The 19,163-nt window shown below is 36.5% G+C and overlaps 1 protein-coding gene across 1 annotated transcript in view; it reads right to left on the bottom strand.

The window, feature by feature from the left end:
• KCNH7 (potassium voltage-gated channel subfamily H member 7) overlaps window positions 1–19,163 on the bottom strand; it is a 149,940-nt gene that overhangs the window by 9,471 nt on the left and 121,306 nt on the right. The window contains exons 8-11 of the mRNA XM_089915923.1: window positions 18,636–18,888; window positions 15,219–15,424; window positions 13,341–13,416; window positions 4,596–4,859 (exon numbers count right to left, since the gene is read on the bottom strand). Of these exons, the coding sequence (XP_089772049.1) occupies window positions 4,596–4,859; window positions 13,341–13,416; window positions 15,219–15,424; window positions 18,636–18,888 (799 nt within the window). The remainder of the gene's footprint in view (window positions 1–4,595; window positions 4,860–13,340; window positions 13,417–15,218; window positions 15,425–18,635; window positions 18,889–19,163) is intronic.

The raw sequence follows: 19,163 nt of genomic DNA, 5'->3' as shown, positions 1-19,163 counted from the left end.
CCCACACCCATTTCCATACGAATGAAAACATACAGCCAGTTATGAGTCTTGAATACAATTTTGTCTTCTTTCTATTTTGTGCTAAGAGGAAAACATGGATGGTCAACCCCGAACTCTGGTTAGAGAGCAATGACTTTCTGCTTTTACATTTGGGAAGAAACAGCACCATTTGTATGTACTGCTGCACCTCAGGTTGAAGATTTTAGGGCTCTTTCACCCAGAATAATTTGCATACTTCATGATTCAGAGGGGGCTCAAGAAGAGACAGCCATGGGGAAGTGAGGATCTTCAGAGGGATTCCCTTAGGCCAACCCAACTCAAAGTAGAGCCAAGGAACAATGAGCCATTAAAGATGGGAAGAGTCCTAAAGTCTCTAGTCCTATGACATTATTTCATGTTTTTATGTTTCCTTGTAGCTCCTTCTGCACTGTCCTTTAACGTATTCTGTCCATTAATTTCCAATACTTTTTCTTGGGACTCTTCTATTTAGAATATTTTTATGCTGCTATACTTTAAAACATATTGTTTATCTGTTCAAGTCCACTTTTCAGATGGTCCTCATGTCTGTTATGTTCCAGACACTCTGCTAAACGTGGGGGAGTTAGAGATGAAGAAAACATAGGCCCTGCCCTTGAAGAATTCAGTCTAGCAATGTTTTGATCATTTTCCTCACAGAGATTCATTTTCTGAGCCTCATTTAATTTACCGTTTCTCCTACAATCTGTATTTGCAAGTTGTCATTATTTGAGGGCAAATATAATATCTTACTTTCCCTCTCAGTTCTGCCATAAACGTTTGATGGCTTTTGCTACGCTTTCTTCCCCTCTACATTTCACGTATCTAGAGAAGTACTTAGAATGATTAAAAGGCTGGGAAATAAAACCCAGTAAAAAATACCAGTGGAGCTGGGAGTTTATTTCAGAGATAAAGAAGGAGCATCTTTTCCTCACTGGGAGGGCTGGTGGGAGGAAAATACTGTCTAGAACTGGTCTTCATTTTTACGTGGAAATAGACTTGAATAACAAAAAGTGATTTTGCTTTGATAGAAAGCCTTTTCTTTCCCCCTTTGGACAAGTAGTTATGATTAAACACTGACAAAAGTATGTAAAATTAAGGAATTTATATCCTTGGCTATTTTAAAAATTGGATAGAAAGTAACTGATTTGGGGAGGGTTAGCTATGATTCTAGAAACAAGGAACAGGATTTGTAGGACTTCTTGAAGTCCCTTTCCTACAGTTTCTCCAAAAGTACAGTCAGATAGCTCAAAAGCACCTCCTATCCTCCAGCAGCAGACACAATTTCTGTATCTTTTCTTCATGGTTTTTCTATCACTATACTTTTATCACTGAATACACAGAAATATCTACTGAGGTGCCTACAATTTCGGCTTCAGATGGGTGAAGCTCTAACAAAGGGATTAGCATATCCAAAGACAGCATTAGAAAAATATAAGGTCAGGGTTCCCTGTACTATTGAAATGGCTAACAGACCTCAGAGAGCTTGCTATGAACTCCAGAACAGTTCTTTGTGATTAAGCCTTCCTTAGACTATGGGAGCCTGGTGTTTCGTTCTTTTTAAAGTGACAATATATAGTTACGCTTGATACTTAATCAAACACAACAAATGAAAATGAACATCAAAAAATGATAATGCTGAACTTTTAAGTGCAGTAATACATCAGCAGATTTTCACTGAAAAGTATGATTTATTATTCACAGACATGTGACTCTATTTAAAAGGCAAAACAATAATATGATGTCTTAGTACACTAGGTTTTCAATTTTGGAGAATTAATGCCAAACAAATATTCAGAACACACATACTAATGGGCAGATGATGCCAGTGTTTCTCCCTGTCTAGCCTCTTGCTAGACAATAAAACAAAAACAGTAAAAACTGATAGGATGGAAGTTACATATTATGCTCAGAAGTTTTGTGCTGAGAAAGCTTAGAGAATTTCCACTTATGCCTAATAGCTCTCATTCTCAAATCATATATAATAAACTGATTTTTAAATAACAGTGGTGAATCACATGCAATAAATTACGTAGGATTCTATTTTTTCTTCAGTGCTCAAGAACAAAACCTGATAATCTTCTCTTAACAAAAAAGAATAGTTGTAAACTATTGGGTAAAGTCTTCCTTGATGATAATTTACTCTTTTATTAAAATCAGTAATGTGTGATTAGCTTATTTTAACAGCAATATGAAAGAAAAAAGGAGTTCAAAGGGGAAATCCTGCTTAGTAGTCTTAATCAAAACGAACATCCTTGTAGATACTTTCTAAATATAGCTCAGAAAAAATCTGCACTCGGTTGCCTTGGAAAATGTTGCTATAGTTGCAAGACACATTTCTAGAAATGGATGAACAGAAAGTAAACTTTCACTTTGCTCCGGGTACACAATTTTCCTACAGTCAACTTTTGACCTCAATCTAAGTAGGATCAGAGTCCATTTAGTTTAATTTTTTCTTTTCAGCTTTGTCTAAAGGTGCTCCTCTGTTGAATTCAGCATGACAAATGCTAGAAATGTAAGTGGCATAAAACTAAAATTTGTGGGGATTTAGGAGCTCAAGCTGCAGCAGTTACAGCTACATCCTACATCTTATTCAAACCCTTTAACATTGCACAGTATCTCACCTTAGAAAATCACTAGGGAATGAAATTTGCAGTGAATAAAGTTTTAGAATTCTCCATAGGTTGATCGTATTGATTATCCAGGTTAACCATGTGTCACACCGATAGACTCTATAACAACATCAATCATGCTTATTCAATTGACATGAATATTTAACTATGAATTTTAAAGGTAATTATTTGAATAGGGATCGCATTGTAAATTTTTGAAAATTAAAATTTGTAGATATTAAAATGATCTGTTAGAATACTATCTTTTATTGTGCATGTAGAATAGCTAATTAAAAATAATTGGAAGAAGTGGCAAAGCAAAATATAAGATGAAGGGCATGAGAATTCACCATTAGCGAGAGTCATTATAAAGTCAAATCAAATCCCCAAAATGTATCATTAACGACTTGTCACTTGAGACTTCAAAACGCAAGAGGAAAACAACAAAAAGTATTTTGAAAAATGTCAGGCCCATGTTATGCTGACTCTTGGAAATAGTAGGATGGTTCAGCAAGTTCTTCAGAACTTCTGCCTTCCATGATACAACCTGTTTCAATTTTTAGTACCTCCCAGAATCCGTTTTCATAAATAACTAAAACGGGACGCTTGGTAATCACATCTAATATTCCATTCTTCCACTGTGATAAATGAGGTACTATTTTCATCCACTTCATCAAGATTTTAGATTGTCCAGAGAAAATCTGCGTATATTCTTAGCTTACTTCAACTTGGGGTCACGGCAAAAGCTGATTTGATAATATAGGGAAAGTAACTCAGGAAAAACGTAAAGCCTAAACATCCTAGATTCAATAAAACTTTTGTTGTCAGATATAGTCACTTCGAATAATGGTGACAATGACAGGTAATATTTACTTACTCTGTGTCATAATTTTGTATCCTGCCAGGTCAAGAACATCCTATTTTTCCTTCATTTCTGTTATATTCTTTTGATTCTTTTGCTACACCTTCTTCATCTCTACATTTTTATATATCTAGGAATATGTTCAATGATTAAAGGGTTAGAAAAGAAAAGCTGTGAGAAAATACTAAGCAGAGTTGGGGATTTTATTCCAGAGGAAGTCATTTATGCATGTTCTCTTGTTTAGTAATCACAACAGACCAGCTGGTTAGAAGATATTATTCCTATTCTGAAGATGTGCAAACTGAGTCTTAGTGGGGTCTGTCAAATCACTTACTGAAAGACATAAAGGGAGTAAGTCACAGAGTTGAACTTGGAACCCAAGCAGCCTGCCCGTACCTGTTCTTGCACCCACTTAGCAAGATTTAACAAGATCCGTGTATCTAGCTCCTGATGAGAAGTTAATTGTTCTTTCATGTGACAGTCCTCAAGTTTTCCTGAGTTTTCCACCCTTTAGCATCTAATCTGGATATACTGATTAAGCACAATTACCCAGTTCATGCATATTTTCTACAACAAAACCCATATATTTGGGTATCCCTTTTAAACAAATGTGTTCAAATGAGTTGGATCTAAAAGCATACTTTATTTAGGAGTATTTCTCCCCATTTTCTCATAATTCTCAGTAAACTGAAATTCTTTTTGGTATTTATTGCATTGGTCTTTCATGCTATAAAAAAAAACAGGTTTGGGGGTGAGGAATGGATACAGAAGACACATACAAGATTCAATGGGTTTGCTCTCTTCAAATACTCATCGATCCCCTCTCCCCACGGAGTCACTACGACAGACATTCCTACAATGTTCTATGTGGCATTATGTTAAGTCTGCCTGGCCACACAGACCCTCCTATGCTATAATTGGGAATAATGACCACTATTCCAGAACCCTGAAAACACTTTGTAGATGATCTAAGATTTGATCTTTGCAAATATATCACAAAACTGCAGATTAGATTAATGTGCGGTATGGTTCTTCATTTGTGCGAAGTCACCATTTTGTGATTAGTCCTGAGGAAAGACAACGAGATTCTGGAGAAACTTGATTACCTTTGCAAGAGTGACTTCTTTTATCTATGGGAATTCTTCCTGAGGTGGGTACTGTTTCTTCAAGATCAAGTCCAGTTACTTTCCCTATTCCTGGAGGAGAATCTACAATTCCTGAGAAGAGAGGCTTTTGTTCATCGTCAATGGAGGAGATGAAAGATGAAGATCTGCTTTTTTTCTCTTCAAAGTGTTTCTTGGACCTCTGATAATGTCTTATGGTATCTACAGAGTCTTCAGGATCATTTGTAGTGCTTCCTTTGCCAAAATCTATCAAAGAAAAGTTATTTTATAGAAGAGAATCAAATGTGAGACTCTATGCCTACTGCACTATCTAGCGCTACATAAACTACCTTTGTCATAGTGATTTTTTTTTGGAATAACTTTAACATAGATTTTTTTTAAACTGCCAGAAAAGTTGTTCTTTCTCTTTTTCCTACTGAGAATGTAACTACTTAAGAAGACTTTTTTTTTCATAATTCACAGGGCATTAGATTATCTTAATGAGATATGCTATTCGTTCCAAAATTAAAAGAATATCTGTGGTAGTAATAGCATTTATATCTCTGAAAAGAAACTTTAGGATAACTTAAACCTTATTTATACATGCTCAACAGTCATTTGTATTCTTAAAATATGGTGTACTATTTCTTGAAGGAAATGAAAAAGTGAAGAAAAATGTGTCCCAATTCTAAAATGTCACCGCTATGCAGCTTACTGTTTGTTTGCTTTTAACCTTCATGCCCTCTCATCTGTGGTGGTCATTCCACATTGTGAAGGTCAAAACCGGGAGCCTCCTTGTGGTACAGGCTGGCAGGCTGAACTTCAACCCTAGTTCAATGCATGTAATGGCCTTGACATTCCAGGCAGTTTGGTTGTGCAGGATATTGCAAAGCTTAAACACAGTAATTAAGGTAGGTTTACCTAATTACATTAAAGCCAGTAGTGCCTATTAGCTGCTTTATACTGAAATGTCAGGATAATTTCAGCCTTGCAGGTTGTGTTAGAACATATTTCAGCAGGAAAAACTCCAAGAGACAAAACCCAGAACTTGTTCCCATTAGTGTCCTGGGGAGACAGTATAATTCTCCATCTGGTTACTGCTAATAACTAACCCACATACTCCAGAAGGTATATCATTTTATAGAGAAATGTTTAAGATGGTGTCTCCATCTATTCTCTGCCTGGTTGTGCTTACTTTGTTATTTATAGAAGGCCAAATGAACTGATTTAAGGCCACTCCAGAGAAACTTCCAACTGTTTTTTAAAATTCCCATATGGCACAGAAATTAAACAGAGATCTTTTTCTTTTATTTAAAAAAATCATAATTTAAAATATGAGAAGCTAGAAAGCAGCCCAAGGTAAAAATGGATAGAGTTTAAAAACCAGTTCATGGGGCTTCCCTGGTGGCGCAGTGGTTGAGAGTCTGCCTGCCGATGCAGGATACACGGGTTCGTGCCCCGGTCCGGGAAGATCCCACATGCCGCGGAGCGGCTGGTCCCGTGAGCCATGGCCACTGAGCCTGCGCATCCAGAGCCTGTGTTCCGCAACGTGAGAGGCCACAACAGTGAGAGGCCCGCATACCACACACACACAAAAAAAAACAGTTCACGTGAAATGGTTATTAAGGAGTTAGTTTACACCTTGCCAATTAAAGTTCAATGTAGTGCAAGCAGATTGCTTAATTTCTTTTCCTTAAGATTCCCCACTTGCTCAGTAATTTCATCATTACTGAGAAGACCACAGGCCTTTCCAGTCTCAAGCATTGTTGACATCATTGATTACTCAGTATCACTTATATTTCTCTGCTCAACCACTAGTCTAGTTGCCTGTAAATATCCAGATCAACTCTTCTTACACAAGCCCTTTCTCTCCAGTGTCACGGACACAGCCTTCCTTCATTCTTGTCATCTCTTCCTCTGTTTCCTGTGATTTTAACTTCTCCCCTCCTGAAAATTTGATCAACATTTCCCCACTTTATAAACATATCATTTCATTCCTCAAAAAATAATAGTTTCCAATTTTATGCTAGTAAATGTTAAAAAAAATTAGACACTTCACTTCTCTAAATTATACTCATACCTGCTTTGTGAATTGCATCAGTTTGTTGCTCCTGAGTAAATTTTTGTGCAGTTTGGGCACCAATGGGATTTGAACCAACAAAGGCTTCTCATCTTCCCCAAAGTGCTTTTCTTTTAAACACTTTCATGGAATCTTTTCCAGCAGAATCAAATGTAAACTGAATTAACATCGAATTCATATGTCTCTGATATAAGTAAGGATAATGCTAACATGGATATTTGTAATGAATGTACATCACACATCATTAAATCACTTCGCCTTTCTGGCTTGAAAGACCTTGGGAGTTCTCTGTAGATTTGTAAATCCTCATACATGGTAAAATGTTCTGTCCCACCTACCACATGGGCCTTGGTCTTAGTTTACTAAATTATGGCTTGATTTTGGATGCTTAGGCACAAATTCATCAGTCAACATATATTGTTAAACTGAATTATAACTTGCTGATTTCAACTCGGGACATGTGTTCACAAAATGTGGTGAATGAGGGATTATTATTTAGTTCTCTAGTGAACCGGAGCAAATTATTTCATACACATGGCATCTAAATCCTTTAGCAAGAATTTCAGGTAAAAGTAGGATCATGAAAGAAGAAAACGTTTGATATCCTTGAATTTTTTCTAATACATAGGGGAAATTACTCCACATTTACTTCTGTGTTCATTGCCACTGGATCATCAGCCAGCTGCGTTTTGGAACTCAGGCCATGTGAACAGTTTCTCTGATGCAGCCCAACTGCAACATTTTTCTATTCCATACTAGATAAATCAAAGCTTCAAATCTGATCATTTAAAATGACAGTTGAAATGACAATCTATTTGTGGATTAAAAATGGAAACTGCTCAGGCTTAGGCTGGAGGTTGGCTAATGGAATACATGATATTGGACTGAAATGCATTATAATTGGCCTCCAGGTACCTCTAGATTTTGATGGCTTGTTCCATTTCTGGTTAAACTGGATTATTTAATAGACATTAAGTAGCATTAGGTACTATTTTCCTTAATGTTATTCTTAATGCTATTTTATTTTATTTTATTTTATTTATTTGCGGTATGCGGGCCTCTCACTGCTGTGGCCTCTCCCGTTGCGGAGCACAGGCTCCGGACGCGCAAGCTCAGCGGCCATGGCTCACGGGCCCAGCCGCTCTGCAGCATGTGGGATCTTCCCGGACCGGGGCACGAACCCGTGTATCCTGCATCGGCAGGCAGACTCTCAACCACTGCGCCACAAGGGAAGCCCTGCTATTTTATTATTATTATTTCTTAATGTTGTTTTCTTAAATGCTATGTAGAAATAGTATTCCGAATAGTAATCTGAGTAGTTTTTACATTTTCCCTTTTGCTAGAAATGAGACTGTATAATCATTCCTGTTACCATCGTTTTACAAAGAAAAAAAACCCTGCCTATTTAATTAAGCCTCGAATTTTTCTGATTTAGATGACTGAAAACTTTTTTAAAAAATCCCTTGTTTCTGTAGGCTGACAGTTCACCTCCTCCCCTTTTCTCACAGGATCCAGTTCTAAAGCAGTTGTGAATTGTCTTGTAGGTGTCTCTCTGTGTTCAGGATGGATTGAAGAGCACAGAACGAATGTCCTGATGGAGTGGTTGACCCATCCATCTTAAGAATGATTATATAAAATTCTTACATTTCAAACAATCTGGGAACAAATGCTTGCGCTCTCTCCATTATTTATGGAGTCTTTCTCTCAGGTGATTTATCATTTTTATTTGTCAGACCCAACAGGTGGACCCAACTTTTGGTAAAAGAGAGGCATTTAATGTACTCTCTCAGCATTTGCGTTTAAGATTTCCTACTGGTAACGATTTTGAGATGAGTTGAGCATTTTCCAGCTGAATGCATTAAAAAACATTTATTTCATTGGAAAATTGGTGTCCAAAATAAATTTCTTCATTTGATCTCAAGTACTTTAGTTCTTCTCTAGCATCAAAGAAAGTTGAAAGTGGATTAGAGTCATTTTTCTATATAAATAAAGATAAAGAATTTATCTTAAAAATTAAAATAAAGATACATTTATGTATTACTGAAATGGATAACAAAAGCTAATCATTATTTATTATTGGAGAAGATATTCCAAAGAGATGCCAAAGTATAATAGCAATATATTTAAAAACTTAATAAAATTAGAATTTGACCCACCTATATTCTGTAAAAACAAGTTTAACAGTGTATATATTTACTCCTAACTTCAATAACTTTCACAGAAGTTATTTATTTTGGAGAAACACTTTCAAAACTTTACTGACTTTTGGATGGCAATGTGAAATCACTAAACCAACATTACAAGGAGATAAGCTTTATTGCTATTCTTTGAAACACAGGTATGATGAGTTCAAGACCTCTTTCCACTCATTTTCTGGAACACTAGATTTTACCAGTTGATATATATAGAAGTGCCCATTTCAATAAAAATTACATGGGTAGGGAAATGAGAAAATTGCTCTTAGGATGTGTATATCTCTTAAAATGGGTTCCTGTTTTTTCATGAAATGTGTGGCACTATCTAAATCCAAAGTAAAGAAGATGCTGGACATTTTTTCACCTTAATTTCCATCCCTTTGGTTGGTACAGTCATATCTTTAGCACATTTTAATTTTTTTTTCTGTTTTCTGGGGAGGCCTGTTAATTGCTGTTCTCATTGCATTATTCTCTCTCAAAAGGTCACTGTCTCCCTAAGTCAGCCATTAGTAGCTACTTTGATATTGCATTTTCCGTTCATAGAAAAAGTTGAGCAGAATATTCCAAATATTTGGTCACAAAAGTGCTATCAGTAAAAAATATATATGTGCTTGTGTGTGTATCTCATGTGCCATTTTACATGCTATTGTACTAAAATTTATGTATATTATAAAATATACACAACATAAAATTTTATTATTTTATTTTATTTTGGCTGTGCCGCACAGCTTGTGGGATCTTAGCTCCACATCACAAAATTTTAAAAGAAGTATTCCCATAACCCAATAAACCGCACTGACACACTCTGAAGTAAGTACAATCCAACTCTGAAGACCAGTTAGAGACTATTTTTCAACATGTTCCAAACGGTTATACCACATTTATTTCTGTTCTGTCCAACTATTTTGCCAATGCTTGTGATCACTAAGGAAGTCATTGAAGATACATTTTTATTCTTCACTTTCTGTAAAAATAACATTTTACTTCCCTCTCAGGAACTATAACATCTCCCCCTACAATGACCATAGTCAGTTCGGGGAGGTCCTGGGTACCTCCATGCCAGAATTTTAGGAAGGAAAGAGAACTTCTTGGATATATCTTCAAAAAAATACAAGGTGTCCTCAAATTTGGACCTGAACTGACAACTCTTACTTGTCAGGAACTGAGTTTATATTCTTAAAAGAAATGTGCAGCCTATGAGGACAAACCACTTTCCTCTACAAATGCATTTTAGGAGAGAAGTGATCCGATACGTTAAGCTTCTATTTAGTTCAAGTCAACTTGCAGAGGTTCTATATATATCTTTTCATTTTTAATATCTCTTTTTGAATGTAAGCTCCTTAGCACCACGTGGTAGGCATGATGGGGGGCGCTGTGCAGGTGAGAGCTGAAGCCTGAAGAGTTCCAGTATTGTATTGAGTAGGTCGTGAGTGGTAACTGTAAGACTCAACCTCTGTCTGTCTCCAGTGGCTAACCACGTGTTCTTCCCTCTGGTTCTTGATGCCTCTGCTGATTAATTCACAGTCATCAGCACTCTGGGATATCTGCCCTCAAGGTATTGTTTCAAATGAGCAGTAAACCAACTCTAAAGTAATCAATACGTTTCATGGGCAGCTTTTAGTTTATGTACCCTCCATATCATTTAGTATCAATTATCTTCTGAAAGTTCTCTGCTCTTTATACTTACTTATATGCATTTTCCTCCCAGATATTGATTCTATATCAAGATATATAGAATGAGCGGCCCTTTCAGATCTTTAGATTGGGGTGATTGGGATTAAATTGCTTTCAGCGAATTTTCAACTTGCCTATTGCACCATGGAGTCCTGAAGACTGGAATAGGCTCTCAGGCTCTGGATAACTGGAGTTAATTGTGTTTTCATGTTGACCAAAAAGTGCTTACTCACTGACACGCCAGGAAACTTCAAAGAGCTACAGGCAGGCAAATCCCTTACCATCAACACTTTATATAAAATGGGTCTTATAGACTAAGCCTGTGATTAAAGGAAAAGTTTTCAGAATCAATAGAAATGTCTACGTGCACGAGCACAATATAAATTGTGACACACTCAGGGCCTCGTCAGGAGATAAAAACGTTAAGTTATTTAGCTTGAGAATGAAGAAACTGAACAAGATTGAAAGGAGATTTAATAAATCTTCAACTGTATGGGGGACATTATTATATAGACAATATCGTCAAGCTGTTCTTCATTTCTAGTGAGATCAAAATATGAGATTAACTTCAGGATAAGGGATTTAGATTAAGTTGACAGAAGAACAGCTTGACTGTTATGGTTCTGATTTTAGAAAAAGTCACTAGGAGAATAATGAAGGACATTGCAGTAATAAATTATCACCTATCTGTGAATGGTTTATTGTTCTGCAATCAGCCAGAGGAGTCAACAGTTAGCCCAATTCAACAGATATTTATCAACCATGATTTGCTAAAAGAATCTGCAGTTTGACAGAGAAAAAGGACAAACGTACCAATAACCACTGAACAGGGCAGATTTTGAAAATAAAGATCTTCCTTGATTTACAATGGGGTTACAGCCCAATAAACCCATTGTAAGTTGAAAATATCATAAGTTGAAAATGCATTTAATACATCTAACATACTGAACATCATAGCTTAACCTAATCTACCTTAAACATGCTCAGAACACTTACATTCGTCTATGGTTGGGCAAAATCATCTAACAAAAGCTTATTTTACAATAAACTGCTGAATATCTCATGTAATTTATTGAATACTGCACTGAAAGTGAAAAACAAAATGGTTGTAAGTGTATTGGCTGTTTCCCTCTTGACCGTGTGGCTGACTGGGAGTGGCGCTGCCCAGCATCACAAGGGAGCGTCACAGCGTATTGCTAGCTGGGAAAAGATCAAAATTCAAAATTTGAAGTATGGTTTCTTCTAAATGTGTATTGTTTCCGCACTATTGTAAAGTGAAAAAATCACAAATTGTTTCATCGTAAGTCAAGGACCATCTGTATAACAACAGGGAAGTGGCTTAGGAATTCAGGAAAGAAAGAAAACCTATATTTTTGAGGAAATCAAGGAAGAGTTCACACTGAATATCACTGAAGATTAACCTTGACAAAAAAATGTAATTTAACGGATGAAAAAGTGGTGTGGTATAGCTGTGTGTGAGTGTGTGTGTGTGTGTTTAAGGATAGGGAAGTAAATTCCAATTAAGGAAAGGATATAAGCAAAAACACAAAAATGATGTATGTGAAAGAGAGGGTAGCTGAGTTCACTTGAAATATAGGGCAAGTTAAAGCTAGTAGATGCTCTCCCCTTGGGAGAGAATCCAGAGGGAAGAGGGCCAAGAAAAGAACTTGGATTAAGAAGGCAAAAGGAGGAAAAGAATCATATGGAAAATGCTCAAATGCTAGTTCATTAACTCAGTCATTCTTTCAACAAATATTTGTTGAAGACCTGCTGTGAGGCAAGCACTGAAGCTTCAGGTGACTAAATATTTCCCAAGGGGCTTATGATCTACAGGCAGATATCACTGATTAAATGATGATGCAAATCATATGGAAGTACAGCTGGAATAAATGCTGCAAAAGAGAGGAGCTGATGGGGAAGGCCAGGTTAGGGTAGTGAAGGAAAGGATGGTATGAGATAAGACTGAAGAGGTAGGCATAAACCTACCCTATGAAGAATTTAGGGAATGGGAAGTCTTTAGAGGGCTTTAAATATGTGGGTGACATAAACATACCTGCATTTAGAAAAAAAAAAAATCACCAGTGGTCCAGTGTGGAGAATAGATGACAGAGGGCAAGTTGGGAAGGTGAGTTGAAATGTGTTTCAGTATTATGGTAGCTTGGTCCAGAGTTGCGGCTCTGAAGATGGAGAAAAGTGAAACAATAGAGACCTGGTTTGAAGAGTAAATGGATGTGTTGCAGGTGCCACTAACAAGACTTGTTACCAGGGTGGATGAAGAGGTTGAGAGATGGTTGGTTCCTAGATAGATCTGTTTTGTGCAGTTTATAGAATGGTGATGCCATTTAGAGACACGGCAATTGATGGAGAGATAGGTTTCCAGTGGGACATCATGATTTCAATTTAAGAAATGTTGAGTTTGAGCTGCCCTTGCGATTTCAAGTAGATGGCTTAATAGGCATTTGGATATATGAGACTGAAGCTCAGATGATCTGGGATTAAGATATAAATATGTACATCTCCTATGTGAAAATATAATTAAACTATGGGTATAAATGAGATTACTCGGGGAAAGAGTATGACATAGAATAAGAAAAGAAGAGGGCCTAGGATCAGGTCTTGAGAAACACTGTTGAGAGCTATCAAGCAGAAACCATATCATTAGCTACTGTAAAAAGCAAAGGATTTACCTTAAAATCTGAATAAAGTTTATCCTTGAAATCAGAAGTATAATGAGCATTTAAGTAAGAAGAACTGATAACCACATGTTCTGCATTTAAATTTTAGAAAAGAATGAATTACCTTTCTCTCCTTCACTATCAAATGACAATCTCCTTCTGCGTAGTTTACAGTTGTCTCCTTCAGAATCATTCATGGACTGGGATTGTAATAAGAGATCAGCCTTTGTTAATGGAACGTGAAGATAAAATGGAAGATTATTCAATTTGAACACAATGTATCATCAGTAAGCTCTTTACTATTTCATATTATTTCAACCACTTTGAGACTTAATTATTAGATTGCAGGCAGATAGCTACAATACTTTGCTTAATGGTTTTCTCTAAATTATAAAATAGTCTGCTAGAATAATCCTAGTAGTTTCTCCACCTAATGGGGAAATCAGAGTTGTAGAAGTTATTTATCAGAAATGTTTGGGGATGATGTTGTCAACATTTAGAGACAACATATTCCTTCATGTGGAATATATTTTATGTAACTTGGTAAAGTTAAAATAAAAATAATAATAATTTAAAAAATAGCAGAATCTGCATTACTACAGAGAAAAAAGTGTAAATTAATTATAATTAGCTATGATGTTTAAATTACATGGTGATGATGGCAAGGTTAAATTTCACAAGAATAAATATAAGGTTGAATTCAATAAACACTATGCTCTGAACCCTTGATTATTTTGTTCCCCATTCCTCCTTCCTCCCTCTCTTGTAAACAAAACTGGAAGTTTCCAAATATTTTTTTGGTTGCTGCCTAAACGTTTTATGTAAATAAGTTATCTGAGGTAGATGCCTGTTGTTTTTAAAAGCAAAGTAAGAATGAGGTTGTGATCTCAAACTGCAATTTGATAGAATTCTGAATTAAAATCATTATAAAAAGAATATACTCTTGGTAACGAACCTCTTACCACCTAATTATTTTTCAACTTTTCAGCTTTTTGAAAAGAAGTAACTACTGAGCTGGTGTTTCAGGTTATTGAATGGTACTCTTGTGACCTTAAAATCTTTGTCTCTCACAGCACCCTGGGAATGACTGTAACTCCAGGGAGAATGAAATATACCACGTTTTACCTAACTCTTGACTTGAGGATCTTTTATTTGTTAGCATTAAAATACACTGGCAAGTGTCAAAAACATTTGGTTTCTGACAAAAAAGTATTTAGAATTGGAGTTGGGGTTATGACGTTTGGGGGGAAGGGGATGGAGGAATAACCAAGTAATAAATTGTTGCTGCAACAACAACATCTTGCTGCAAGATAAAGTCTATATTCTTAGAATACTCGTAGGTCATAAGGACACATTTTCATAGTGGAAGAGGGTGAGGGATATAAGGGTTACACTCTCAAAATTCATCCTAGGTGAAATCATATGCAGAATTACTTAAAATATTATTTCTAGTAGAGTAAATGCTCTTCATTCTGTAGCATTAATTTTGGCTCAGGTATAAGCCTGATTAATTTATACTTCTGCAATTTAGAAATTGTGTTAAATATGGGCCTAAACTTTAAGAGTTTAACTTCTTCATAATTATTGAAAAGATATCGGTAAACAGTTTATGGTGTAAATAATAGCTGAGAGAATATTTTAACCTCTTTATAAGATAAACTCTTCTAGGCAATTTTCAATAGCCTAGACTCACCCATTTATTACAAATAATTGGCACACTCAATATAAACCAAGGCTATTATAAATCAAATATACCACCCAAGAGTTCCTAAAAGGTCAAAAGTAATTGAACTACCTAAAATTATTCAATATACTTGAAAGAAATTAGACTGAATTCCATCTCTATAATTGAGAAATTCCAATATTAAGTTAGCTTTTCCTTTCAAATATTCACAATTGCTTAAGTTTTTCTACACTATTCCACTTGATCTTTCAGAGGTATTTGGGCAATCCAAGAATAAAATAAAATGTCAGAGTACAAAAGTAAGCAGGCAACATATACCTTTGCACTTTCATGCCTTAGGTTGAAAGTCAACTCTAGGTTTGTGAGAAAGTGATCAGAAAACTCAGGATACATATCCAAAACCTCTAGCAAGTCTTCTCTCTGGATCTTATGCAAGTCACAGTACGTGAGAGCTCTTACATCTGCATTAGACTTTCCAGGTTTGGCATAAAGATGAACCATTTCTCCAAATATATCATTTTTTCCTAAAAAAGATAAAAGGAGAAAAGGAAAAAAAGGAAATAAAAGGAATCTGAACTTAATGTTTTCCTTCTGAAAGTAGAAGGGGACCACTGACCAATCCATGAACCAAAAATTTCATATGTAAGACCCTACAGCCAACAGACATTTGGGCAGCAAAATTCCAGTACCTCGTACTGGCTGCCCCACTCATGTTTGTTCACTGACCGGAATTTTGTCTCTTAGAGCACTGGTCCTGGTATAATCCCCATTACTTCCTTGTTTTGATTCTTTGGCTAAGCATCTGGAATGCAGCAAACACGGCTCTAGTCTGCTATGCCACACATTGCTAGAAAAGAGTCTTGCCAATAGTAGGTGTGGTCTAATTTTGTCAACCTAGGAATATGGGAAAGGCTGTGGAGAGTCAAATTTTAAAACTTTCTATCTCAGGACGGTCTCAGGAGGTGATGCCAAACATGGGGTTTTGGTGGAACTCTTTTAACACTTAAGAGGACTAGGGGTACAATTTGAACATACCCTGTTTCCTTTAGTAACCACTTTTGGATTTGCCCTTAATAAAGTTGCCCAATTGTTTAATAAATCTAGTTACATTTTCTCAAAAAAAAAAATGCAGTCATGCTTTTTTACTATATGGCCTTATGGCCTTTCTTCTAAAAGTGTGTCCTTCCTGCTTTTTTGCCAAACCTGGGGTTATTTCACTGTCTGGCTTCTGATGGGCACCCTCCGCAGACCCTCTGCCTAGCCACATGTCACCTCTTTCCTAGGTGCCCTTCAGTGATGAGGATGATAATGACAGCAACAACAAATGCTGAGGACTAAGTAGGTGTCAGGCACTGTGTCAAATGCTTAGGTGTATTATCTCACTTGATCCCCAAAATAACCTCATGAAAAAATTACTAATTATTATCCAAATTTTATGAATATGGAAAGAAGATTAAAGAGAGTAAACGGATTAGGTCAAGGTCACCTTCTTAGTTGGGTGAAGTAAAGGGAGGGAGAGAGTGGCCATGACTAAATCCCATGCATTCTGACTCCAGTCATAATCTTAGCACCCTTGATATGTTTCATCTTCTCCCAATACTTTCCCTGAAAGTCATGGCCACTTAGATTTTTCTGTCTCTGAATGTCAAGGCACTTAAAAATCATACCTATGGAATACATGGGTAATAACTACTGATGGATTATTGATTACATAACTTTTAAAGGTAGTCAATGGCAGCGTAAAATGTACCTTCTTACATATATCCTGAAGCTTCTTTTCAGATTTAGAAAAAACTCCCTGGATCTGTTACTGTAGTTTTTGGTAGACAAGTTCATATATACCTGACTATGGAAACTACCAAGACTTTTAAACAATAAAGTTCATGTAAAAGAAAAATGCTGTAATGTTCTTATTCTAAATGTGAATATAATGGGGAGAAATCAGATGCCATATCTTTATAAGAAAAATTAACATTGGAGAGAATACATTAACTGTAGTTTAAATAAATACTTAGCTTTTCAAAAATAGAATAAATAATCACTATTTCTGAGGATTTTAAGTGCAGATTTACATGGAAATGGAGACAGAAAAGGAGAATCTCTTGAAATTCTTTATAGTTTTGCTACTTCAGTATAGATATTATCAGAGAAAAGCTCTGAACTAAATTCAGCATGAGCTTCGTATTTTAATTAGCTATGTGACTGTAAATGAGCAAAGGGTAAGCCAGTCACCGTGTACAGCTTAACTACACTCTAAAATTATTATCTTATATTTATATTTATTTTTATTTTTATTGCTGTACACGGGCCTCTCACTGTTGTGGCCTCTCCCGTTGCAGAGCAAAGGCTCCGGATGCACAGGCTCAACGGCCATGGCTCACGGGCCCAGCCGCTCCGCGGCATGTGGGATCTTCCCGGACCGGGGCACGAACCCGTGTCCCCTGCATCGGCAGGTGGACTCTCAACCACTGCGCCACCAGGGAAGCCCTAAAATTATTATTTTATAAAGCAAGAAGGCTTGTTACCTTCCTGTAGAAGTTAGGGATGGCTGATTTGAAGATCAGGAATGCAATGATGTGTGCTCCTTCCCTGGCACCATACTAAAGCAAACTGTCAAAGCCAAATCTGGTGAAAATCTCACTTTATTGTTTAGCTGCTAAGTGATTTAGAATATGTTTTTAGCCTGCTTATTGGATCGTAAACCAAATTGTGCATCTGGTCAATTTTGAAAAAATTTTCAAAAGGCTCTCATAATAAAATTATCAAAATAAATAGGAATCTCTCAAACATCTTCATTCATGTATTGGGTCCTGTGCTATGCCCATTTTGGCTCTGCGTAGCAGTGAAGAAAACAGACAATATCCTTGTCCTTTTGGATGTTAACATCAAGAGTCAAGTGAAAGGAAATCACTGACTTATGTGCTTGTTATTTAAATAGGACCAGATTTAATCTGCAGGAAAAAGGAAGTGCACATGTTCACAATCATTGGGGGTGGGTATTCTCATGGGGAGACGGAGGCTTAAACATACTGGCTAGGGGATAGGAGAGGACAACAACTGATCTAGTTTCTCTCTGCTCCCTTGTTCTTCACCATTGTTCTAATATTCTAAAGAAATCTTACAAGTTCGCAATGACTAAATTTATTTTTGAAGAGGCAGATTGGACAGATGGACTTTCTTTTGCACCCAAACCAGTTTAACTTATTACTAATTTTCATCTCCTCACCACTTTTATCCCTAGGTGCTAAGTTTATAGCCCTATATTACCCAGGTAAGGACTCATATAATTCTGTTTGATGGGACACAGCAGGTAAAGTGCACAGCAAGTAGATGAAATTCATCAACATATAAACCCACTTCATGACAGGGCATTGGCACATGCTAGCAAGTATGCTTACTATGTATATATTTAAGGTGATAAGATCTCAGCATAAGTCCAAGATCCTCTAACATGAAAAGGAAAATGCTGACTATTTTCATATATCTGGCCTCAAAAGCTTAAGTAGGTGCCAAGATGGAAGCATTTACACACCAGAGAAAAAGTGAGACAGTCAAGAAAACATATTTTCTGCAAGGTTAATTTGATTTGAATTGAATTTTAAATAGAGCTTTAAAATTACTTATCAGTCTTAGCACTCATAAATAAATAGGAAAGCCCTCTTCTCTATCATTTTAAACTATGCATTGCAGTAGCTAATAACTGAATTTGTGACTATCCAATTCTAAAACACTCACCCAGAATAGCTACCACAATGTCATCTTTGAGGATTTCAATGGAGCCTCTGGATAAGAAATAAAGTGCAGTGAGGACGTCCCCACAGTGAACCAGGGTATCTCCTGGAGGTGCATGGGTGGTCTTGAACTTCATTGCCAAAGCTCTAAGGCAACCTTTACTTGCCCCTCGAAAGGCTTTGCAGTTTTGCAGCAAAGTCTGGTTGAGATGTAGACAAATGTCAGCTTGTAAACATTCTGGGAAACCCTTTAGGACCTGAAGAAAAAAAAAGAAAGAGTTTCATACTACCGGCGCACAGGGTTACCTCCACCTGAAATAAAGTATATTTCGCGTTCACAGAACCGCAGGTGTAGTAAATGTCACACAGGGGTTCTTACAATGCTTCTACCTCGCCTGCCTTAATGAATACTTGCTTTGCTGAACATGTCAGAATTTTAACTCAAATACTTGTTCTCTGAATTAACTGCAGGCATTCAGACGCAACACAAATGCTGTCTCATTAAAATGTAATGCCTACAACGTTTCACACT

Source organism: Delphinapterus leucas, chromosome 8, assembly GCF_059928025.1.
Source record: "Delphinapterus leucas isolate spDelLeu-1000000601 "Yukka" chromosome 8, BTC_Dleu_Yukka2, whole genome shotgun sequence".
In the NCBI taxonomy this organism is placed as follows: domain Eukaryota; kingdom Metazoa; phylum Chordata; class Mammalia; order Artiodactyla; family Monodontidae; genus Delphinapterus; species Delphinapterus leucas.
This window is presented reverse-complemented; position numbering and strand designations above follow the sequence as displayed.